Here is a 24859-nt window from a genome sequence, read left to right on the forward strand (position 1 = left end):
GTCACCAGGCTTAGCTGGACTCTTGGGGAAACTGCTGGTCTGTAAGATGAGAGTCAGGTATCCTACGACTGCACAATTAAAGGGATCTGCAGCTTTTCTCATGAATGAAAAACCCAGTGACTTTTCTCTAAAATAGTAGTACTTCTTGGGGCGGAGGCAGGGGGTGGAATAAGTTAAAACAATTTTTTTTAAACAAATCTGCTGACTAAATTTAAGTTAATTGTAAATCCCAGCTCAACTGAGCGCTCAGTGTCTCTTTAGCATATGCCAACAGAGTAATATTGATGCCTCTGTCTTCCTCTCTAACTAATCCTTTCTGAAGGCTTGGCCATACGTGACATTTAAGCGGATAGGAGCAGTTGCTAATGTTGATGGATACAGCTCAAGATGGGAGGTAATTTTTCCTTGCTGTGGTGGTGTAGGTGTTCCTGGTGAGAGCTGACACAGGCAGGTGTCACTGAAATCGAGGATCTTGTACAGAGCTAGAAGTTAAGGAAAAGTGTCAGCTCCATAAGTGCTCGGTGGGGTTTCTCAGACCTGTGGCTGAGTATGAGCATATAATTGATTTTTTTCAGTTCACTGGACAAACTGGAGGAAGGGAAAAATAAATTCAATTTTGGTTTTTCAAGGCTTTTTTTAAAGTGAATGCCTTGTGTAAAAATGGATATTTTTGGTGAAAATGCTTCAGAAGATGTGTGGGTAACCTGAATATACTGTTGATAAAATGATTGGAAAAGGAACAAAAACCCCCAAACCCAACCCTCCCCTCAGCTCTGTCTGTGTCCTGGTACCTTCACACTGACAGCCCCACTGAAGGCTTTGCTCTCTCTCCTCTGGCAGAATAAGGGGTTTGCTGATATCTCCACTCATCTCATTTCCTAGATTTCCCCTCCCCAGCCACACTTCCAGGGGACAAGAGGCCTCTTGGGGAAGATGGGAAATAGCATAAGTTACATTGGATACATGTTACTGAGAAGGCTTGGCATGCACAATTAAGTCTTGTTTTCATCTACAGCCTTGTATGTTATTGACTGGCAGGAATTTTGCCTCAGTAACACACATCTGTCTGCCAGCCCTTCCCTCTGTCCTGCTGGTCCCTCACCCCTCAAAAGTGAAGCTTCAGCTCTGCTCTGCCCCTCAGCTCAGGGCATCTTTCTGCATTGGTAATTCTGCCCAGCTTTTGGGCTGTGCTGTGTAATTCAGAGTTCTCCAGTGTCCAGCTGAAAAATACTTGGGTTTCTTTGCTCCTTGATCTCTGAGAGAGCCCCTCCATGCTTTGGGGGTTGTGGGGGAGTGTGTGTGGGCTGCCTGGGGGACGTCTCTGCATGAAGAATGAAATCATTAGGTGAACCTAACAAAAGTACAACCTCCCCGAGCTGGTCTGCTCCCTCCCAGCAGCACTTTGCCCTGCTGCTGGCCTTACCTTCTACTCCTTCTACTCCTTCTGCTCCTTCCCTCCTTTTTGTGGCATCCATTGAGAGAGAAATGTTGCTGTGAAAAAAGCACTGAAGGCAGTGCCAAGTGGTGCAGAGGCAATTGAGTGTTGCTTTTCCAGGTCAGACAGGAGATTTGACATTTGCCTGGGCAGCGGCTGAAGCCAGGAAATCTCATTAAAAGAAGGAGAATTATCAAGTCCTGTGGATTTAGCAGAGGGTTTATTTGTTGTTGTTTTTAACTTGGTGTTATTGCTGTAGGGTGAAATCCATGTGGCTGAGTGCATGGAAGGGCGTTGTGCCTGTTGGAAGGCCTGGCAGCTCCCTCTCTGTACAGGATGCAGGATGTGCCAGTGGCAGCTCCCAGCCCTTCCCTCTGCCCACCCTGGGCCTGGCAGAGCCGTGCCTGGCACAGCCTGGGCTCTGCTGAAGGTGCAAAGCAGCTGAGCCCTTGGTCACTCTGCTCTGTGCTTGGCTGCTGGCTGTGCCCAGGTCTCTCCCGTGGTGCTGCAGTGATAATCCATTGCTGCAGCAGGACAAGACACCTTTGGCCCTGCCATGGCTCGGGGTTTGCTCTCTGCCACAGAGCCCTGCTGAAGCAATAAGCTGTTTTCTGTACTCCACAGCACTTAGACCTTGTTAATCACTCTGGGCTTAAATAATTATCTACTGCAAATGTTTATATAAGGAGAAAATAAAGCTGCAAGCCTTGCAGTTTTTGTTGTACCTTTTCATCCCCTCTTCTCTCTGTGGCGCCTTGTGCATAAATTTGGAAGTCTTGAAGTTTATAACCTGCCCCAGCTGTAATTCTCAAAGCAGTGTGTTCCTGGTACTCTGCCCTGCCCTCGGTGCTGCAGAGAGCAGTGAACTTAGCTGAGGCACTGATTTCTTCCCTCTCCCTTCAGTCCCTTGCTTATCTGCTCAGTGTCAGGGCTCTGACTCTTTCTCTCTCTTTCTCTCCCTTTCTCTTTCTCTCTTTCCCTCCATCTCTTGCAGTATGCAGTACTGGGCCAGGAGGCTGGAGCAGGAGATTGATGGAGTGATGAGGATATTTGGTGGAGTCCAGCAGCTCAGAAAGGTAAGCTGTCTTTCTTTTACCTGTGCTGCCTTTCTTGTGGCAATGAATGTTCTCTGCAGAAATCACCTGTGTGAACACTTGCACTCTGTCACCCTCTCAGCTCAATCCATGTGCAGGGTCATGGCTGGCTGTGCTTCTGGTTCCTGGGCAATCAGATGGCATTTATCAAGTGTGTGAGAGTGAGTGTGGTTTGTATCTGTCTGTCTCTGGGGCTGCATGTCACTGCTATCTGAGCATGTGCCTTTCGAGTTTTTCCTATATGACACAATAAAAAACAATAAATTCAATGAAACATTCCTCCAGGGACTGAAGGTTGTGTTTTAAATTTAAACTTGTGTTGGCAAAGCAGGAAATGTTGAAAGGATAATTTTGCTAGCCATTGGAAGCTCCTTGTTTTTAAATATAATTGCAGGTAAAACTGTACTTGTTGTTTGGCTACTGTTTCCAAGTGCCAGAAGACAAAATTCAGTTACTGATGCTGGCATCTGCCTCCTGCTCCCTGAGTTAGCACCAGGATGCAGAGGCCAGACCTGCTCTTCTCCTGGCAGCAGTGCTCTGGGTTGGGTTTGGGCAGTTACAGAACAGCTTCATTGGGGTTTATTAGGTTTGGGATCAAACAGCCTTTGAAACCTTCCCTGTCTCCCTTTCCCCATAAAACCCCGTTTCCTCTTGCCCACACTCTTGTGCTGACTAGCTGATTTGAAATTGAGCAATTTGGAATAACAGTTAGGGTGTTAATCTAAAGAAAATAGACTTCTCTACAGTGATAAATATGTTACCCCAGAAAAAAAGCATGGGTGTATTTGTGTTTTCTGGTGACAGTGACATGTTCTTCTCAGATGCCAGTACTTTATGGGACTCCTACTGTCTGTCTTGCACTAGTAGCTGTATTGGCTGAAACAGAACTGCTGATATTTTATACTGTTGGTTGTAATCCATTGTCTAAACACAGAAGTCACACTATTTTCTTTTAAATGCATTTTGAAATGAGTTTACCTGAAGGCTTGCAGAACTCTTCATGGTTCATCCATTCATTTGTGTTCATATTTGAGCTCTAGAATGGTGTGTCTGGGCTTTGTGTGCGTTCATTTCAACTGAACTTCAGCTGGATTGATACAAACTTCATGTGCAGCATGAAAAGCATATACACCCACTTGAGTTACAACAGATATTTCTGAATGTAGCAATGCATTTGTGCAATGCAGTTTTGCATGTTGGCAGGGTCTTAGAGCTGGGGATGTTTTCCAGGCAATACAATGGTGCAGCAGCCAGCATTCTCTTCGGCAGAGCACAGTCATAAAAAACAAAAGGATTGCTACTACATTTTTGTACATGTCCTCTCTTACAATTTATTCTTATTAGCTTTGATTTTACTCCTTTGCATGTTAAATAGGTATATCATGTAATTTTTTAATGCCATAATTAAAGAGAAATTACACCTCCAATTTGCCAGCACTTGACTCCTATTGGCCAGTCAGTCAATTACAGGTAAGAGAGCTTCCCACTTTTCCTGTTTAATTCTTCTGGTAGAGCATAATGCAGTACTTCAATGGATTAATACTGGATACACTGACTACAGAGGGATTGAAAGGTTTTTTTTGAAATCTGTTTTGGAATCTTCTTGTGAAGGGAGGAAGCTAATTATTGTATCTAGTAAATGCATAAACCAGCTGAAGCCAAGAAATGAGCTACTGAAAATTCCACTGTGCAGCTGTTTGAACACCAGAAAGGCCTGGTGCAGGCTGTCTGCTGATCTCTAGGGGAGAACTGGGGATCTGGAGTTCAGGTTGGATTCGTAGATGCAATATCAAGTGGATGATACTTAAGAACCACGTCACTTGCTAGTGCACACCAGCACAGCTTCACTGATGGAAAATGCCACGGAGTGCTTCACCCTGAAGAACTCAGAGCTGTACCTGCACGAGTCCCTACCCACCAGCTGCACACAGGTTCATTTGGGTTACAGTATGGGAGCTGTCTAATGTCATAAAGTGGTACTAAAACCTATTTGGAGACATGGACTTAAAAAGTTAAATTTAAAAAAAGTCCACATTCTCCTGCAGTCACACTCAAAATTTAGATGGTGAGCTGGCAGAGGGGGAAGGAAGAGCCCCTGAGGAGCTGTGGGAGCTGAAACATGGTATAGCTAGAAGCTAATTCCACCCACTGGGAATTCACAGGAAGGCTCATCATTAAGCAAGAGTAGACCCATGCAGGGTAGGAAGAATAAAGAAAAATGAGGCAAGTAGAGCCTGTTTTTTGCAGAGTTGCTGATGCTCTTTGGGCTTGCCATGTTGGCCTGGGACATGTCTGCAGGGGGAATTTCTGGTTCATTGTGCATAGTGATATTAGAAAAGTGCTCCAGTGGGGAGGAACAGTGCTGCAGTGTCACCAAAGACAGAACTGGTGCTTCTGAACTTGGTGGGGTCTGTTGGGAGGTGGTGGGTTCCACTGCCAGCTCTCATGGGACTATGAAGCTGTAAGCACTGAAGGTGGGTCCATGGCAGAAATGGATCTTCCCTTTCCAGGCCTGGCTACCAAAGTGACAGACCAAATAATAATAAAAAATACCCTCCTCTGAGATTTGCCAGGTTTACTTACAAATCTTTTTCTCTTGGGTTGATGTGAAAGGATGAAGATCTGTTCTTTCGTTATTGCCTGAAATCATAACTGTTATGGCATATGAGGCATGAAATTTATTGTCAGAAATATGGTGTCCAGGAACATAATGGTGCTGAATATTTTATCTTCCTGGAGCGCTGCCCATCCCAGAAAGATTTTTAACTCTTAACTCATTTCTTTGAGTTGGGGTACTAAATGTTCAATGCCCCTGCTTCCCTCCTATCCTGCCAGGTAGACAGGTATCCCCTGGGGAGATTTTCCAAGCTTGTACCATGCAGATGCTTCTTTGCACAAGAGGACCATTTTTCTGGAGCATTTACAGGAGGGTGAGAAGCTCTGAGATGTGAAGGGGAGTCATGCCAAGGGCTCTTCTTTCAGCTGTGAGGTGTCAGCTTGCTTCTCTCCTGATGTCCAGACCTTGAAAACACTGAAGTGCAGATGTCCTCATTAGACACACTGGCTGTGGTGGGCCACCCGTATGACTGAACACTGTGGGCTTGGAGCTGTGTGGAGGAGCTTGGCCTTGCTGAGATGATTCTCTGCCTGGTGAAGTCAGTGTTCAGTCCTCGAGGTGCCTCTGGTGCAGCATCCTGTTGGCTGGCTGGTTCCTCCAGGGATGCCTCAAAACAAATCCCAGCACTTGGATAAGGGCATGTTGCTTTGCCTCCCTATCCTCGCCTCCCTCACAGCTCACCAGAGATAATTGAGAGCACAAATCACTGCTAATTTAGCTCTGACTGGCACGATGATATGTGGGACCCTATAATGCTGTCTGAATAGATTGACATTCTTAAAATAATTATTTCTAGAATAAGGAATATTATACTAAAAATACAACTCTCTGATTTCCAGTTTTTTTTCTGTTAGTGACTTCTTTCTGGCTATAGTGAACTCTTCACTTTGTAGAACAAAAAATATTTTGTTTTGACATTTCTTGCTACACCATACTACATTTCTCTTTTTCCTAGCTTTTGGCACAACTAAAAGTTACTAACTTTAGTCAAAAATGAATTAATATTTTGTCTTTCCAGCCTAGATGCGGCAAAACCTGCTCCAGGGTAGAGAGATTTCCCATGCTGGTGCAGCCCTGTCCCAGCCTCCCAGTGTCCTGCTGTGCTGGCACTGTGGCAGGACCGATGACAGCAGAGCTGTGTGTGCTGCTGGGCTTTGTGCCTCACTGAGCAGCTCCCCTGGATGTTGTGTTAAAACTCCTTTTCTGGATAGCTGGGCTGAGGCTCAAATCTGCCCTGGCTTGTAACCTAAATTGTGTTTGATCCTGTGTCTCCTGAGGTGAGCAGCGAGCTGGTCAGAGCATCCCTTCCCCCTCCTCCAGTACCTGGGATCCCTGGCTGCCTCCCATGGCCTTGTTTCCTTGCTGGCAGCTACTGAGGGAGCCAAAGCCTTTCAAATGAGAGGGGGAAGAGCTAAGAGATGTAAATGCTGAGCCCCCTTTCCTGCTCTGTCTTCCTTTGTCTCTTCCCTCTGGTTGTCTTTCCTGAGGAGTGCTTCCATAGCAGGATAGAACTCTCTCCTGGAGTTGCAGTACCTGGCCATAGACAGGCTGCAGCAGGGCCAGGATGGGCAGCAGAGCTGGACCCGAGCTGCACCTGCTCCTCATCTCCAGCCTGTCAAGCTGTTTTTGTACCCTCTTCCCTGTCCCTGGGCAGCCAAGGGGAGTCAAGGTCTGGATCTGCCTTGCTGGTGTATGGCTGGGAGATAAGGATTCTGCTGGCCTTGGTGATGAGGAACCACTCAGTCGGTAAAGGGTGAGATGGCCCCAAAGCTGAGGCCAGGGTGGGATGTGGGGAGCAGCCTGCTGTCTGAGCTGGGCAGGGCAGGGAGCCTCTGCCTGTGCTGTGCTTGGTCCTCAGCATGTACAAGATGTTATCTTCTGACTGCACAGAAAGGAGAACAGGCACAGGGGAAAGGGAGACTCATGCTGTGCCCTTTAGGATGCAGCCCCACAAGGAGTTTGCTGATTGTGGCACAGCAGAAGTGGCTCAGCTTGGTCCTTGTAATCAATATCTGATTTTACTTCAGTGATTTTCATGTCTGTCTTCTAGTCTTGCTTGTTATCTTGTAGTTTGTTTTGCTAGTTTGGCATCTCTGCCTGGCAGAAGTGCTGCTGTTCATTGCTCTGGGTTTTTCTGACAGGGAAGGACCCTGCTGGCCAGGGCTTGGGGCAGAGTGACCAGGATGTGTGCAGGTGTCCCCACCTTTGTCTCAGCCAGCCTGTCCCTTCTGCTCAGTGCTGCTTCTCTGATATATCCCCTCTTGTTTTTAAAGCACGGCCATGCTTTAGTTCAAGCAGCTGCAGGTGAGGAACTGTGATTGAGCCATGCACAAACAAGAAGTTGAATTTAAAAAAACTAGTATAGTGGCAGAATTTTGCCTTGGGTCTGAAGAGCTGAAGTGGCATCTGCCTTGTGTAGTGCTGCAGTCACTGGCACTCCTCCTGTGACGGGGTCTCTGCAGTACTGAGTGTTTCACGTGGCTCTATGAGAGCATCCCTTACAAAATGCTGGTACAGAGCTAGAGCCTCTTTAATGCCAGCACCAGGAGGTGAGGCATGCTCTTATCAAAGGAGCTGTCAAGGTTTTCTGTTCAACTTTTTTGATCTTGGGTAACTACTGGAATAATAATAAGTTAGCCTAAATCTCCCAAGTAACTGTGGTATTACATGATGTTTAATTTGTTCTTTTGTTTTCTCTGGGTGTAGAAACACTCAGCTGGTCATTCAGTAGGGCTGGAGAATCTGAGATGTGTTAATGGAATTTTAAATGAAGGATGCAAGAGAATCAGAGTCCCCCTGCACAATGCTCTGGACACAGTGTCTGAGAAGCCTGTCTGCTTCCAAAGGGCTCTGTCACATGGACTGGACATTTACAGAAACACAGTGATGTGGTCCCTTATTCCCAGCATGGCAGAGTTGGGAATTAGATCCTAATCTTCTGACATTCAATCCAGTACTCTCTTCAAAACACCATAGCAGAATTCATCTGGCCTTTTCCTTCTGAGGTGTCAGCCCCAGCCCCCAGAACAGGAGCCAAGTGATGCCCATTGGTTGCACTATGCTCAACAGAGTTGAAAGGAGTTTGAACCCAAAGCTGGGGCAGCACACAAAGCCAGCTGCTTATGCCACAGCAGCACTGAATGCCTGCCCTCTTCCAGATGCTGCTGTGGAGAAAGGACCTCACTGAGTTTTCCAACAGCTAGTGCTTATCTGGGGACTGCCCAGGAGGATGGGCTCTGTACCCCAGGGAGATGATGCCTAGCTCCAAGGCCTTGGTTCCCAGGCTCATGCATAATCTGCCTGATCCTTGCCTTGCTCTCCTCTCTTCCCTCCCCCTCTCCTAGCAGCGTGCACACAGCCTGCTTCCGCACACCATCACTGTGCCCTCCCCTGCTCCTCATGTTTGATAAGAGGAAGTGTGTGATGCCAGATAAACACATTCCTGTTCCAAACTGCTTGGGTTTATTTTAATCTGCCTGGGCCGTTCAGCAGCCTCAGCACTCTGTTCAGCACTGAGTGCAGAGACAACACTATATCACCAAGGAGGAGCATTTAAATGTCCTTAGGCTTGCAGCAGCTTGGTTGGGAAAGAGAGATCCTCTGGCACCCCTTGCTTGGGCCAGTGTGTGCCATCGTTAGCCCCCTTACACCCATCATCTCACTTCTCACTCTTTCTCTCTACTAGAACCATATTGCATCCGTACTGCGAGATGTCAGGGAAACATATGCTCCAGCTTTTAGTACATTTGCATAATTAGAGTAATGTGTATGAATAATTTATAGCTGTATGTGGCTGCTCAGTGTGTGACGTTAGCACCCCTCACTAAATCCTTTCCAGTGGGTGGTGCAGATCCTGCACCAGAGCCATTGTGCTGATGCAGTGTGCAGCCTGTTGGCAGATGCAGGGGCCCTGCTCTGAGACATCAGGGTGTGCATATATCTGTGTATGTGGTTGTGTCTGTGTGTCTGTGTTGTGTGTATATATATATATATATATATATATATATATTTAGTGCAGAAAGATGGGCTTTTACAGTTCTAGGAGAAGAGCAGACTGGAAGTCTCAAGGCTAAAATGCCTTAGACTCTTAGGCTCATACTTGCTCCATTTATGCAGAAGCTGCGAATGAAAATGTTCTGCAACATTTGAAAGCTGAGGCAGGGATTTTTTCAGCAGGACTCAGGTGTGACTAGTTGGTGTGCCAGGATTATGTGCGGTTTTTTTTTAATTACTTTTTCAGATCATAAAACTTAGCACCTTGCAGGGGAGAGGGATAAACGTGCTCGCACTGTGTCACAGAGCCTGATCTCAATCAGTTGGTCAATAAATAGTAGCAAAGAATTGCCTGGACACTGTCTCACTATTTACCAGCTCTTTAATGTGTGACTTCTCATGCTGGAAAGCCCAGAGTGCCAGGTAGGTGTTCTAAAGGAGTGATCTGAGTGGCTGAATCCTGGTATTTATGTTCCAGTTAATTTTAGCTTAAACTATATTTGGTCCTTTCTAAATGTTTGAGAGCCTTGGCCTGGAAAGCGCTGTGTAAACTAGAATGAAGTGCAGGCATGCAGAGTTACTGGCTCATTAGAATTATCCACTGGGAAACTGAGGCAGGTGGTTAGGCTGAGCAGGTCTGCAGAACCAAGGTGTGGTGCAGCCTGAACTGTTCTCCATCATGGGTACAGCCAGCAGGTCCATAGAGGAGGGTGTGTTTAGAAGGGTAACAGGCAGAGTAATAGTCCTTAAAGCCCTTGCTTTGAACCTTTCCACTTTACAGAATTACTTTGTAAAGATAATACACTTGCAGCCAGTTGGTGAGTTTGCACAATCAAAAGGACTGCTGTTGAGTTTTATGGAGTAATTTCTGATTTATATTGCTGTCAGAGACAAGTTAAATGAGCCCAGCATTCAACAGAGTGATGTTCAGGTGTGTGCATCTCCCGAGTGCGCTGCTTTGCGTTTTGCGTCCAAAAATGTAGCTGATGTACCCAGCCAGTCAACAACCATGTTTGTAAAATCTTCATGAATATTCATCTTTGAATTGATGCTGTTGCCATTACACAGCCATATGAATCCATGGGAAGGATGAGACCTTGGCTGATGTTTCTGGAAGCCTCCCTCATTCCAGGTTGTCCTGTCCTTGGCTGAAGGAGCCTGTGTGGTCCCCACATTCATTCCAGCTGAAGTTGTTAACTTCAGGCTGTGTTTAAAAATAAAGCAAGGCAAAATCCATACCAACTCTGCCAGAATGCAGCATGAATAATTAGGTAGAGATCATTACAGTTTCCCTTCTTAAAAACATACATAGATTATTCTTTAATGGAAAGTTAATTGTTTTATTATTCTCTCCAGATGGTTCTTTTCTTTACATTCACAGGGGAATTGATATAGCCTGGAATTCAGTCTCCTGTGAGCAGAGCTGATAACCAAAAATGCAACTCTATCACTGATCAAGATACAAAACATAGAAAATATGTATCTGTATTTCATCATAGTTTCAGATTTTTCCCATTCTATGTTTTTAAATATTATTTATGGGCTTTAAGTGCCCCTTCAACTTGAAATGCTGCAGGCTGGGGAATTTGCATTTTTCTTCCTGATAGGTTTGTCAAGCAAGCACTAGGTATTGGACACTACTGGATCCTGGCATTCTTGTGGATGATCCATCACTTCCATTCATCACTGGACTGCAGAGGAGTGAAATATGCAGTTATACTGGAAGGTTTAAAGAAGGAAACTGTTGTTAGATACTTGAGGTTATTGTGTGGAGGCAGCAGTAAGATGTGTCACATCTCCTTTGTTCAATATGTAGAAATGCAGGAGGGCTTGGGAAGCTGGGGAGAACAGGGAGGAGGTGACTCCTCAAGGGCACAGTTGTGATTGTTCTGCTCCAGTGTGGCTCCAGCCTGGTAAACAGCAGCAGGCATTTTGCATGTTAAGAGTGTTTATTGTGCCTCATTACAGCAGATCACCTCTGACATCTGAGGTTAAAAACTTGAATGGGCCACTTATTTCAAACACCCATCCGTGCCAACCTTTTGGCCTGCAATGATGCTGCCAGTTTTATAGGTACTTATTTCCTTTTAATTATTTTGAGTTAAGATATTATTGTAAGGGAGGGAGAGAGAGTAGAGTCTGTTATTAGATCAGTCTTGCCTTCCTTGTAAACAGATCAACTGGACTTCAGTACTGGAGAGCTTTGCTTAAAGACTGAGAATCTGTGCTCTGGTTAAAGCTGTAGTTTGCTGTTGCTTTATTGAAAGAGATGGCTCTGCTTTTGGAGGAACTGCCTCTTGGGAGACTCCAGATCTTGGTAATCATCAGCTTGTATCCTTTGCATCTTACTTTGACAATTCTACATACAATGAGCTTGAAAAGCTCCACACTCTTTTATGTTTTAGGAATAAACCAGGTTCTCTGATGATTTGGGAGGTCGTGTCCAGAGCAGAGCAAAGGAAGGTGAACAGCCTAAGGAAGAAATGTAGCAGGAAGGAGATGCTAATGGTTATGGATTCTCCTTCCTCTTCTGTTGCTCTTGGGCTGATCAATGCCAACTGATATATGTGGGGCATTCCCTCTTTATTTTGGTGTATTTTGGAGGATTTCTCTGTTTCATTATTTTAGATTTATATTTGAGCTTGCTCGTCGTGATTCAATTATTCCCTGGGCTTGAGCTTTTATTGACTTTTCTCCCTTTTCTAACTGACCTTTCACACCTGGAAGCATCCAAGACAGATTTAGTATGTGTTTGTTCAGCACCTACTATAACCAATAGTGTCATGCTTTTTGGACACTGACCATAGCATAAATATTAAATAGCAAGTAAGAGCACTGAGAAAAATCCTGCCTGAATGAAACATGAGATTTACTGATGCGAAGAGATGCCGTGAATGAGAGGCATGGCTATTTCTATCAGGGCAGTTTCCTAAATGCCTGGCTGATGTGGCTTGGACTGGTGGCAGATCTAAATGTCTGCATGTGTCAGGAGCCACTCTAGGGATTGTTTAAGCAGTAGCATTAGTTATCATCTGTTGGATGCCCAAGCAAAGCCTTTGCTAGTAGCTAGGAGGCAGGGAGCAGATTTTCAACTCCCTGCTGTGACTGTAAGGCCAGGTAAATAGAGAAGGAGACAGCAGGGGGTTTATGTGACTTGAGGAGCAAAGAAGATTGTAATGGTAAATGTTGGATTACTTTTAAAAACAAGTAGGTCATTGAAGATACCATAGTTGGTGAACAGAAAAAGAAAAAAAGGTGGATTTATTCCTTGTTCTTCTAAGATTTGTTACACTCTAAAGCTTATGTCACTGCTCAGCATGCTGTCATTTTTAATTTTGGAAGTTCTTTGTTTCTGTCAGTGGTCCAGCAAGGATGACACTAGACCTGATTAAGGGCCTGGGATCTTCAAAGGAGCCTTGGTTCCCAGTTTCCTTGGGCATTATGAGTAGGCTGGGCCTGACTATAGTGCTTGTTGGGAACATCAGCTGTTGTTCTGTTTCCTGCTCTAGCAGGATTTGCATGTGACTCCACAGTCAACTCAAATAGTTTAAAATTCAACTTATCTTGTGTCTTCTGCCCCTTTTGCAGAGTGCTGCCATGCAAGAAAAACATCTATCCCCATCCTTGCCTTTTGTAGAAAGCAACAGGTGATTACCTAACATTCAGTGATAATAATTTGCTGTGAGGTACAGACATGGAATATTCATAGCATCACTACTGGGTATGTCCAATTCTGAGTAGAAATGATGCCCCCGATATGTTCTGAAGTGCCCAGTGACTTGGTGTTCACTGAAAAATAAATCCTAGCATGGTAATACTGTGCTTACCTCTAGTGCATTTCATGGCTGATTATTAAAATTACTTTCAAACTAGTTTACTTTCACATCTCAAAACTGGAAAGAAGGAAAACATCCAAATTTGATCTGTAAATAGGAAATTGAGGCTTGGGTGAGAAAAACCCTTATTCTGCACAGCGAGTCTGATGGAAATCTGGGGAGGGAACCTATGAATCCCAACTCCAGGGCATATCTACCAAATGTCTTCTTTAATAACAACTGTTCAGTTTGTCTCTTCTGGCCCATTACTACATCTATTAGCACTGAGCAGTGAATCCTAGGAAATGCAAAGTGAGAGAGAGAAACTTTCAGCTTTGAATTCTCCCCTAGGAAACTTACTTCTGGCAAATTTCAAAAGGGGCAGCTTCTTGTTTATATTCACAGGGCCTACAACACATGGCATTTTCTGGTTGGCTCTGCCCTCAGCTCCCTCCCATGACTGAAGTGATAAACCATCGTCCTCTCCTTGCCTCTGCTGTTGGTGTGAGTTTTCAGGTCTGTGCTCCTGATGCAGAGCCTGAGCAGCAGTTGATTGCCGGCTTTCCCTCCTCCTTAGATGTGTGCTAGCTCTCGAACGACATTTTGAGGTGCCTGAAGCATTCTGTGGAAGAAAATTAATTGGTTTTGACAAACCACAGCAGTCCCTTGGGTGCCTGGGAGTGCAACGTTTATTGAAACCAGGCAGGAAATCAAAATGCTCTGGTGTTCACTTACCTCCAGTGCAGCTGTATTAAAAAAAAATAAAAAGTAAAAAAATCCTTAACCTTCCTCTGGAATTTTCACTCTGACATTTGGATCGTCCACTGACTTTCTAATAAAACCTCCTTTTTCTTTTAGAAGAGAGGTTAGTGGTTATGAAAGATGCCAGAATGACAGCCCAGGGAGTAGATGGTCTCTGTTGACCCACAGAGCAAATGCAGCATCAGGGCAAATGTACTTGCCATTGTACTTCCACCTTGACCCGTGGCATCCCAAAGGAGGGGGGGGAATTGCAGGTTTTCAGCCCTTCTGTACTTGACCTCTCTGCTTACACAACTTAATAAGGAATCAGGCTTCTCCTGCTATTGCAGTGCAGTCTTAAGGAAGGATTTTTCATCACAGGTGTAGGTGTAATAACTTCAGTACAAACCTCAGACTGAAAGCACTCTGCTAGCAGAAACCTTCTCCTAGCCCCAGTCTTCCAAGAGCCTGGCCTGTCTTTCTAACATATTGCTTACAATCTGATTCATTTCTAAAACATATGCTGATACCCAGTGCAAATTAAAGAAGATCCCCTTGTACATGACACATGTATTATGTGGGTGTGGGTGCCCTTCAGTCAGCCACTGGCTTGAGGTCACTGCTCTGCTCTGTGCAGAGCTGCTGATGGGAGTCATTAAGTTGCCATCAAGTTTGAATTAGTGTTGATTCACCTCTAAAAAATAACCAGCAGTGTTTTTCACACAGCTCTGGAGGCAGAGCTGGGAAATGAGGGGAGTAATTTTAAACAAAAGCTGGTTACTGCCCAGGTGCAGTCACAAAATAGGGTTGGGGTTAGTTTTACAGGGGGTGTCCATTTGCCAGCCTGTAAAGTGGCATGTGATTGTGTCCTGCTTGATGAGGCAATCTTTTTACAGGTCTTTTGGTGTCCGTGGGCATCCCCTGGAGTGGTGTCAGTAGAGGAAAGCCATGTACTTTCAGCTTGTAGGATCAGGTTTATCATAGATGCCAGCCTCACAGACTGGAAAGAGTACTGGAGCCACTGGAAAGGCTGCTTGGAAAGGATTCACAGACAAATGATCTAGTGGGAGTTACTCAGCTCCTGCAGCACCTTATTGCTATTGATTTCTGGGGGTTTAGCAGGTTCTGTTTGTGTTGTCCATCACCACAAGATTCATATGGGTATGGTATGGGTGCACACTCTGAATGCAGTAAACAATATAGGGTGTGTTAGGTGGAAGGTCCTGACGTCCTTGTGTGACCTCTGCAGCTGCAAGTGCCAGGCAGAGGTGGGACACCAGCTTTGTCAGGTTAGAAACTCTGCAGGTGGAGCAAAGACATCACTCCTGCTGATGTCTGGGGTGACAGAGATGGGGAAGGGATGGTCAGGGGAAGCATTTGCTCCTAAAGAGCTGCTGTGGTCTGGCTCCTCTCAGCTCCTGGCAGAGGTGGAGCAGGGCTGTGTGGAGGCTGTGCAGGGCACAGATGAGGAGCCAGCCCTAGGAGGTCCTTGAGAAGAGCAGGTAATGTGACTGCGGCAGGGAGGGGAGGGGTGGCAATGGCTGCTGCCTCTGCGTCACCCAGATGGTGACAACTCCTTAAGCAATTAATTAGCACAGCTGAGAGCCTGAGCTCCGTGCTAAAGGTGAGCTGCTGTTGTACCAGCATTCACAAAGGCTTTATTGTCTGGTCTGGGACCTTGCTGGGGCTTGTCTTGGTGTTTGTTACTGCAATACTTCTACAGGCTATTCATGATCTTGTAGAATAGCTGTAGAAGCATTGTCTTAGAAGTCCAGCAATGTGGGAGGCCAGAGAGGGGTCATCAGCAATCCTAAATGAAGCTTTGGCAGGTCTGAATACTGCAGGAGAATTACTGCATAGGTTTCTTCTTCACCTTTTTCTTTTCCTCTAATGATTCTGCTTTCTGGCATAACAATTACCTACTTTGGATATCAATGTCTATGGGAAACTGGCTCAAGCTAAAATGGTAAATTAACTGCTCTGAAGCTTATGTCCCAGATGTCAGTAGTGATAGATTCTGTTGAGTGGTTTCTAGCTAGAAAAGACTTTGAGCGGTGTCATTTTTCATGGGAAAACTTCCCATATGCTTCTCCAAGAGGCTTTTCTGGGCAATTAAGTGACATGCTGTATGCAGAGATAACATGAATTTAGAGAGCTTTTGCACTTCATCTTCTTTGACACAGCATACATGGGTTGTCATTGGTCACCATGGGTGTAGGCCTTGGTCTCAGTTACTTCTGCAGGAGCAGGGTTTTCCACCCCTGCTGTCACCCACAACCAATAGGACTCCTGTGGTGCTTGTTATATGAATGGTGAAGCTCGGAAGTGGGAAGATCTGTGGCACAGGAAATGCCATTCTACACCCATCCACTGAATGGAATAGTGGGCACCAAGGCTTTTTAGCTCCTGATCCAGAGGGATGTCAGGTAACAGAGAAACAACACTCTGGACAAGGAGTAGGTGTCATGGGAGTGAAGATTTTCATGCAAATGAATGGCCATTTCTTTTTCTCTCTTACTATAACAGACTAAAAAAGTTATTCTCACAAAGAGCACCTGTCTCTGTAGGGGAAACCAAAGTGTGCTGCAGTTCACTTACTGGGCAATGTGACAATGAAGTCTGGGGGAAAAATCAGCAAAAATCACCATTTTTAGATGTATGCAGAGTGTTTCATGGCCCTTGGCAGAGGAATTGTGATTTGGGGGCTTTCAGAGTCCCCCCCAGAGATGACCCTCTGGTGGCACTGGTTGTTTCAGTCCCTGTATGGCTCCATCTCCACCCAGGAGTTGAGCCCCCTGAGATTTTCTTTGCTTGACTCCTCTGTGCCAGCAGTCCTGAGGTTCCTGCTGCTTTGCATTACAGCCTTGTGTCAAGAAATCCCAGCTCCTGAGGTCAAGTGCTAAACATTGGCTTCTTTATCATATATTTACTTAGGAGGATTTCATTATACTGAATCTACTAGCTTTGAATAAATTCACATGCAGTAAATTTATTCTTGCTCTTTCTGAAGGGACTTGTGTGCTAGAGAAAACTTTGAAGACAACCATTTATACCAAAAGCAATTACTTTTGTGGTAATTTTGTATGTGTTTTACTGCAGATACTGTATTTCTGTTTGACTACGAGCTTTATCCTAAGTGGCACTGCTGTGCTGGAAGTAGAGAAAGTCAGATGCTTGAATTTTGGGTGCCCCAACATTTTCACATTGGTAACATGAAATGTATTTATCCGTGCACTTATTTAAACAAACTCCACTTCTCTGAATAAAGCTACAGGTTGATCTTATCAAAATCCACCTGTAATTTCTCCGTGTGAAGTGGGAAGGTGGGGTTGTTTTGTTTTCTAAGTGTTGGTTGGTTTTGGTAGGGTTTTTTTTTTGCAACACCACTGTGTCAGCTTCTGGTTATTGGATTTCCTCAGCCAGGTGCTAGAGATGGTCTTTCATGACACTGCAGAGGGCATCTCCAAGGCCTCCTCACTCAGCTCATGAGTGTCCAGGAATCACACTCTGCAGTGTGGCTAACTTGAAGTATTGGCAAAAGCAGCTTACTGTGGAGGGATAGAATGCAAGAAAATAAAGATAGTACAGAAGGCAGTCTCACACCTGAGGAGTTGCAGCTGTGCTAATCACCAAAGACTAGGAACAGGCCTGCCCTAAACAGGCCACAGCTGTGTCCAATAAGAAGATGAGTGCTACAAATGGGTCAGCTGGTTGAGAGGAGAGATGGAGCTAGTTGGTTGTGCTGAGAAGGAGTCAGTGCTGTGAGGAGCTGCATGTGAGAAATCACCATGAAGGTATGGGAGCTTTGCAATAAGATGACAACAGCTTACTATATTATTTGGAATAATAAGCCTGTAAAAAATCCTTCTGCAAATAACTTCCAAATGTGTGATGGGGCAAAGCTGAATTCTTCACTTCAGCAGCTGGTTTGCTCCATGCAAGCCATAATGTCATCTACACAGGAACTCTTTCTGTTGCCTCAGTTGCAGCCCTCTGCACCCAGGATCTCCTGCAATCACTTTACCAAGTCCAAAAGAAATCAGGAGGGAAAACTCAAGCAAGAATTTAGGCAGTTAGGCCTGATAATCCATTAAGCCTCACTCCACTGGTTTGCTTTACATGCTCTGTTTCAGCAGGTAAGTCTTGGTGGTCCTTGTGATAAGAAAAAGCCATTCTTTGGGGCAGGAGGTTTGGTTTGACAACTGTTGGTTGTACAGATATCAGTGGGGATAATAGCTGTCCATCCAATATCTAAATGTGCCCTTAGCATTTCCAGAGGGCAAACATGTGTGACTCCTTTTGAAAATGGACAAGGGAAAACTGGGGGAATGTGTACTAAAGAGAAGCATGGTCATATTAAAATCTGTAAGGGTGGGTTTATTTTTTCTTCATCATAAGTTTCTCATTACAAGAACAATTTAATTTAGAAGTGGCTTATTAACTAGTTTAAAAATGAAAAATCAAAGAAAAAACCTTAAAGAAATATAGGTCCCTCTTAAATTGCAAATTCTATATTCCATGTTGGATTATTGTTTTATGGGGGAACCAGTGATAATTATACTGTACGTATCTATGTATTGCACCAGAAAGCAAAAACTGTTTTCCAGGGGAATTTATTATATAGAAAAACATATTTCATAATAAGCTATTGTTATTACAGTGTATAATATTTGTGCTCAAGCCTGAACCTGAGCTAAACAAAAGATATGTCATCTGAACAGCCCTCAACATCCTAGTCTAAATTTTGTGGCTATCTTTTACCCTTGCAATAGACTGATGAGGGAAATCACTTTAACCTTCCTATTGTTGCTGCAAGGAATTAGATGGAAACATTCAGCTGAGCATTTCTATGGCATGAGAACGTTGTGGTGTCTTCTGGGCTGTTCGTTATCCACTCATATCTGGAAGAATCACATCCCACTTGACTTTTGACCTTTTCTCCTTGCATGGCATTTGGTTTAGGATTTAATGACAAATAAAAAGTTTATTTCTGGGTCAGTCAGTCTGTGAAGTTTCAGTTGGTCCAGATAGGGCACAAACTTGAGCAGGTTTGCTGGCAAAAGGAAGGGAAGACTTTTGTGGTTCAGGTAGAAAGTAGTTGCTCATCTGTGGTTAGGTCCTGTCTCTGTCTTAGCCTGCTCTGGGAGCCTGGGCAGGATTTCTGTATCTTCCTGGTGTGGCAATCTATTGCTGGATTTCCCTCCCACAGTGAGGATTTCTGAATTCACATTCACTGGGTGTTAGTGATGCCTGCCACAGAAAAGTCTAGGGACAAACTGCATATTGTTGGTTATTTTCAAGAGGAAACCAAAAGAAAAGTAAGCACACTGAGAGTGTTTTGTAATTCGCGTTTTGAAATTGGCACTAAATAGGTTGAAATTAGCATGAACTGAAAGCAAAGAAAAACTTTGGGCACAACAGGGCTTTGCAGTACTTTTTGAGAATTCAAGGAGAAGTACATTTTGGCAGATTTTCTAGTTGCAGCTTCTCATGTGCTATTATAGCCCTCTTCATGGGGATCCAGCAAACCCTGGAGAAATAAATCACACATGTGAACCCACTTAAATCTTCCCTGTGCCAGGCTTCTAAATGGGAGGCTAAGGCTCAAGCTGCTTCTAGTTATTGTGGTCTGCCTCAGTTTAAGTTATTTTTCTCATGAAAGACTGAGCAGAAGTGAAATTGGTGCTGTAATAAAAGGTGTCCCTATTTCATAAGGACCTTAAAAGCAGCTGCTGAGGACAAACATTAGCCTAAGAAGGTCTCCAGGGGTTGGCTTTGACAGAGGTAATCTTTCTTGTAATACCATTCCTAATGTGGATCTCTGTTAGCTATATGTAGTAATTTCTTCCTCTGTATTTGTTCTGATATATCTCTAGGGCTGCTTGTATGTGCTGTAGAATATTTACTGTGTTTTCTTTCTTTCCATCTATTGTGTTGTGGTCTTGTAATATGTGTCTGTTGCAGGTCTGTTCTTTTCTAAACATGTAGTGTACTTACTAGCTTCTCCCTTACTCCTTTTAGTAGGTTTGTCTTTTCTTCAAATGTCCTTCTCTGAACTGAGGGTGCATCGAACTGCACTTCCAGTTCCTGTTCCTGGAAGGGGAGCTCCAAGAAAAATGGGAAGAGGCTATTCACAAGAGCATGGTGTGATAGGACAAGAGGGAATAGCTTCAAAGTGAGAGTAGGCTTATATTAGATATTAAAATATCTTCCCTGTGGGGATGGTGAGGCCCTGGCACAGGGTGCCCAGAGAAGCTGTGGCTGCCCCATCCCTGGAAGTGTTCCAGGCCAGGTGGGATGGGGCTCTGAGAAACCTGGGCTAGTGGAAGGTGTTCCTGGGCATAGCAAGGGGTTGAAACAGGATGATCTTTCCAGTCCCTTCCAACCCAAACCATTCTGTGATTTGCAGCACTGGGGACAGGAGTGAGAGGGGCAGAACAGTAATGGCTGCCTCAGTATCTTCTGATCCTCACTGGTGGCTCCTGTTCAGTTTGCCTGTTGTCCAACAGATATTTGGGGATTCAGCTGGGGTAGCTGCAGTCTCAAGTCTGTTGCATTTGGTTCTGGCCTATTTTCTCAGCCAGTGAATCCTTCCTGTTTGCTATTTGTATCTCCAGTCCTGACACCAGCTGTTAACAAGTGGCATCTTGATGCTTTGTGATGTCTGGAGGTGGTTTAGGAATGTTCTTACTCCTACTTCTTTCTTTGCATCAGTTTTGCTATATAGATGATACCATAATAGAATAACACTTCACGGAGGAGTCTGTTGGATTTTGTTTTGACTATTACTGCTTGATTGCATTTGGCATTGTTTTTTCCTGTTTTTTTTTCTCTTTTTTTCCATGCTTTGGATTTTTTGGTCAAATATTGAGGCATCCTAAACCATGACAGAACAAATGTTCTTTAGGAATAATGTCAGAACTCTTGTTCAAATCTTCCCCTGCCTCTGCACCCCCAGAATTCATCATCCTCCCTATGCCCCACTGCAGTGTCAGTGCAGATGATTTCTTCTGTGTGTCATTTACAGCTGGCCTGCCTGTCTGGCCATTTGTCTAGAAAATCTAGATAGCTTTTAGACTGGTCAGAGGAATTCCACACCACTGACTTAGCTCAGCTGTGGGGAACTCTCATCATCTCTGACCTTTTGTTTGCTTCAGCTCAACAGAAGGGTGTGGCATTCAGGCTGGGTCTGTGTCACATCCATGGTGTGCAAGGAAATCATTCTTGCATCTCTGCTGCTGTCTCTTCTGAAGAGCAGCTCACAGCTGTAATTTCTGCAGTCAGAGGGAGTTGGCAAGTGGTGAATTGACAGGATTGTCCAAACTGTCCCTGAGAGGGCCCTGGAGATTACTGGGTGTCAGCCAGTGCCAGACCTCTGCTGCTTTCCTGGGAGACCTGGGGCTGTCTGTTGTCCCCTAGGAAAGGAAGGGATCCAGCTGACCAAACCCAATCACTTTGTCAATGAGGATAAATAAATAAGGACCATAATCCAATTGTTATGGCAATTGCAATGCAGCAAACTTGAGGCAACTCTCCAAAGTTTCTATATTTATATCTCGCTCATTTAAAGCAGAAGGAGGCAGACCAGCTTTTGCCAGTCTTTCCCATGTCTCAGGCAACTCACATTGCCAGCTCACACAAACTTCTTATGGGTGTCAGCAGGACCATCTCTTTTACTGTGTTTACTGGTATGCTCTGCCTCTCATTCCAGGGACTGAAGGCTGATGGTGACTTACAAAAATAATAAATGCATAATAAATAATAAAAGCCTTCTTGGCATTAAAGTTCCCAGCTGTATAGCATTGACTTCACTCGCTCAGTACAAAGCTTGTACAACAGGTGGTGATCCCTTGTACCTAAACTATGGGAAATCAGAAGTATTTATTTTGAAGTCCAAGTCCTCAATCTTTTTCATGTGAAAATATAGCATAGCACACTACTTAGGACTATGGGTGGAGGAATCCTCTGAAAGTCTGTAAGCAGATCTGAAGAAGATTGATTACTAATTATCAAGTCCTTTCAGGAATTTGTCTTAGTTTTTTTTATGTTTCAAATTATGATAACTAGATAATGAAGACAAATTTTCCATAGCTGTAACTGAAAGCTTGGTACAGGTTGTACTTGAGGCAACTGGGTCATCCTTTGGTTAAATTATTAAATATTCCTGCATCTCATTACTCGGGTACAACCCAGTGAAGTCAGCAGCACATTGCCTGCAAGGTGGGGGCTAATGTGACTTTAGAACTCCTGTGCAGGTGACTTGTGTGTGATCCACTGATCCTGGCTGATGGGACTCCTTGATCTCTGCCCTTGTCCCCTGTGTATCAATCCATTGGTTATTGATCCCTTGTGCAGTGGGACACCCCACAGCCAAGGGCATCCCCAGCAGGGCTGCTGTGCCCCCCTGTGCCCCTGGTGGGGGCTGCAGGGCTGTCTGGGCAGCTCTGGGGACACAAAGGTGTCAAGCCCACAGGACTGATGTCCCTGGTCTCCTCCTACAGGCAGACCTGTGTTCCTGTGCTCACTGCCAAAGTCATAAAATCAATTAGAAATTGAAGGCCAGATTCATGAGTTTGCTTCAGCTGCTCTAGTGGTACAAACCAGCTGCAAATTCAGCTTTTATGCTGTTGCTACTTTCCCCAGCTTTTATGTGTTAGCAGCTTTGCTTTTAAAAGCAGTTTTTAAATGGCTTGAGATTGATGCTTTACTTCAAAGTGCTAACAAATATTGCATTGCAAATTCTTCCTCGGGCAACTCCATTACTTTTTTTTTTAAATAATTTTGAAAACAAAGGATATTCTTCAGGGGAAAGCTGTGCTAAGGTGAATGATGTTCGTGAGTGTGCACATCAGTGCAATGTGAACAGAGCATTGCAGTGCCAATGATTGCATCTAAACCCTAGATTTGCACATGTATAATGCTGCTAGACTGAGGAGCTCTTAGGTAAAACCAAAATAAATCCCAATTCAAAAACTAATTCTCTGCTCTTGTCAGAATTAATTGAATCATGTGAGATTTTGATATTTTTAAGATTTTAAAAATTAATTGTGATGGTAATTTTATGAAATGTGGTGATTTTATTGTTAACTTCATACTGAAAGTACCTATTCTCACTTCTTTTAATAGTTTTAAGCAAAAATACAACAATCACTATTAAGGTTTAAGAACTCTAGCTAAGCAGCACATTTCAAAACAATATATTTAAAAATACAGTCCCACATTATGTAACTGCCACACAATTTAATTTTGGATGGATTCACTGTGCATTTCAGGTTGCAGATATTGCTAGCTTTGCAGTCCAGTCTAGTGTTAAAACATCGAATTTCCCGATTCCATCATGCGTGTTCTTTCACAGTTGCTTTTAAATATTTCATCCAAAATTACTGATATACCTGCTCTGCTTTATAATGCTTTTTAGGGGGCTAATGAAAACTCTTTGGGATTCGTAGAGGTTTTCTCCTGTTTAAATTGGTAATTACTCTTCTCACTTAGCTCTGTGTTAAGATATATTTATTACAACCGAAATCCTCTGGTGCGAAAAATTGCCCCAGCTTTATATCTGGTTTAGCAGGTCATTAAACAATTGGCTTTTCTCTAAAAGCATCCTAACTATGGTTTTCTGAAGTTTATAAGTGACCATTTCCATGTGTCTGCATAAGACAGGTATTAAACCATCTGACAAGTTAAATCAAAAATCAGACTGAGAGAGGGGACAAGGGAGGAGAGATTATATAACCCTCTTTACTTGAACAAGTCGAAATCTCACTGTTTTCCCCAAATAAGCAATATGCTCTGTCAGCACAACAGTAAAGCATGCGTGTGCATATTCATCCCAATCTATACAGCCATACATTTGTGTAGTTAATCAGGGTTGGGGGGGAAAACACATTTGCATCTATGCAAATGCTCTTCCAAAAAATGGAGCAAGGCAAGACCGTGCCAGGTAATTGCAGCAGCTCCCCTTGCTCAGTGCAGCAGGTCGGGCACGTGAGCATCCCCGGGTGGATGAAGGAAGGGAATTTGGCTATTAATTAGTGAGTTCAGTGGCCTTTGTGCACCGTGTGACTGTGCCTGCCCAGGGCAGCGGTGTGTGCCTGCGGGGGCAGCCTACGTGTTGCAGGCAGTTTTGTGTTGATGATGGCTCCTTTGCTCTCGGGAAGATTAACCTATTTTTAGACCAAACTGTTGGTGTGAGGCCAGGAGAAGCCTTCTATCTTTTAGATTTATGGAGGTTGCCAGGCAGATGTTAAACACTTTCTCTAAGATGCATTTATTTGTATTTCGGCTTCGTTTTGGAGGCCAAGTTCCCTGTATCTCTTTGGATAGGACCTGTGATATTGAAACAGGTCTGGAGTCTGTCAAGTAATCCAATTCATTCAACATTTGGAATTACCGTGCAAAAAAAAGTAATTTATTTTCTAATTATTCTCTGTCTTGCCCAACTATGCATTGCTGAAGTGTCACTATTTAAAATATTTATCTCTCTCCACTGCGTGATCTGCTTGAAGGCCATGGAGGGGCAATGAAATAAAAGCACTCTTTCCCTACACAGGCACATTACTTTGACTTGTCTTGGGCTGTTTTGACGTCTCCCTGTAAATACATTTATTTTTCATTAGGATGTTTCTGGGTTTGTGGCATCCAGGAAAGCCAAAGCCATTATGCTGTTCATCCGTTAGAGACAAAATGAAGATAAACAAGCGTAATGAACTCCGGCTGAAGCCATTTCTCTGTTGTCTTTCCCTTGCTGCAAATGTGTGTGTGTGTGTGCAGGAACAGCTTTCCCGTGCTGGCTGGATGGGGGCAGCTGCTCTCAGTGCTTCCATTCTTCATCTGTGAGGAGGATTCAGCTGGGGAGAAGGATTCAAGCTCTGAGTGTGCTGTAGTCCTCAGGTTTTGATGTTGTGTCTGGAGAGCTCAGGCCTGGGGCATCACCTGTAGCTTCTCCTGGGGAGCTGTGGGGTTTAATTTGTGATGTTGCCCCCACAGCAGTTTCCTCCATCCTTCTCCAAGGTGTTACAAGGATAAATACACTGGAGATGGAAATGTGAGGACAGAATGTCTGTGAGGTCCAAGCAGGTACTGCTGTGGTTGTTGGTGGGGATGACACTTCAGTACTGCATCCAGCTCTAGGGTCCCCAACACATGAATGACATCAACCTTG

The 24859-nt window shown here is 44.3% G+C and overlaps 1 protein-coding gene across 2 annotated transcripts in view; it reads left to right on the top strand.

Annotated features, from left to right (window-relative positions):
- CACNA2D2 (calcium voltage-gated channel auxiliary subunit alpha2delta 2) overlaps nucleotides 1–24859 on the top strand; it is a 211778-nt gene that overhangs the window by 19719 nt on the left and 167200 nt on the right. For both annotated transcript variants that reach the window (XM_036390790.2, XM_036390792.2), the window contains exon 2: nucleotides 2430–2511. In XM_036390790.2, coding sequence (XP_036246683.1) covers nucleotides 2430–2511 — 82 coding nt within the window. The remainder of the gene's footprint in view (nucleotides 1–2429; nucleotides 2512–24859) is intronic.

Source organism: Molothrus ater, chromosome 11 (genome assembly GCF_012460135.2).
Source record: "Molothrus ater isolate BHLD 08-10-18 breed brown headed cowbird chromosome 11, BPBGC_Mater_1.1, whole genome shotgun sequence".
NCBI lineage: Eukaryota > Metazoa > Chordata > Aves > Passeriformes > Icteridae > Molothrus > Molothrus ater.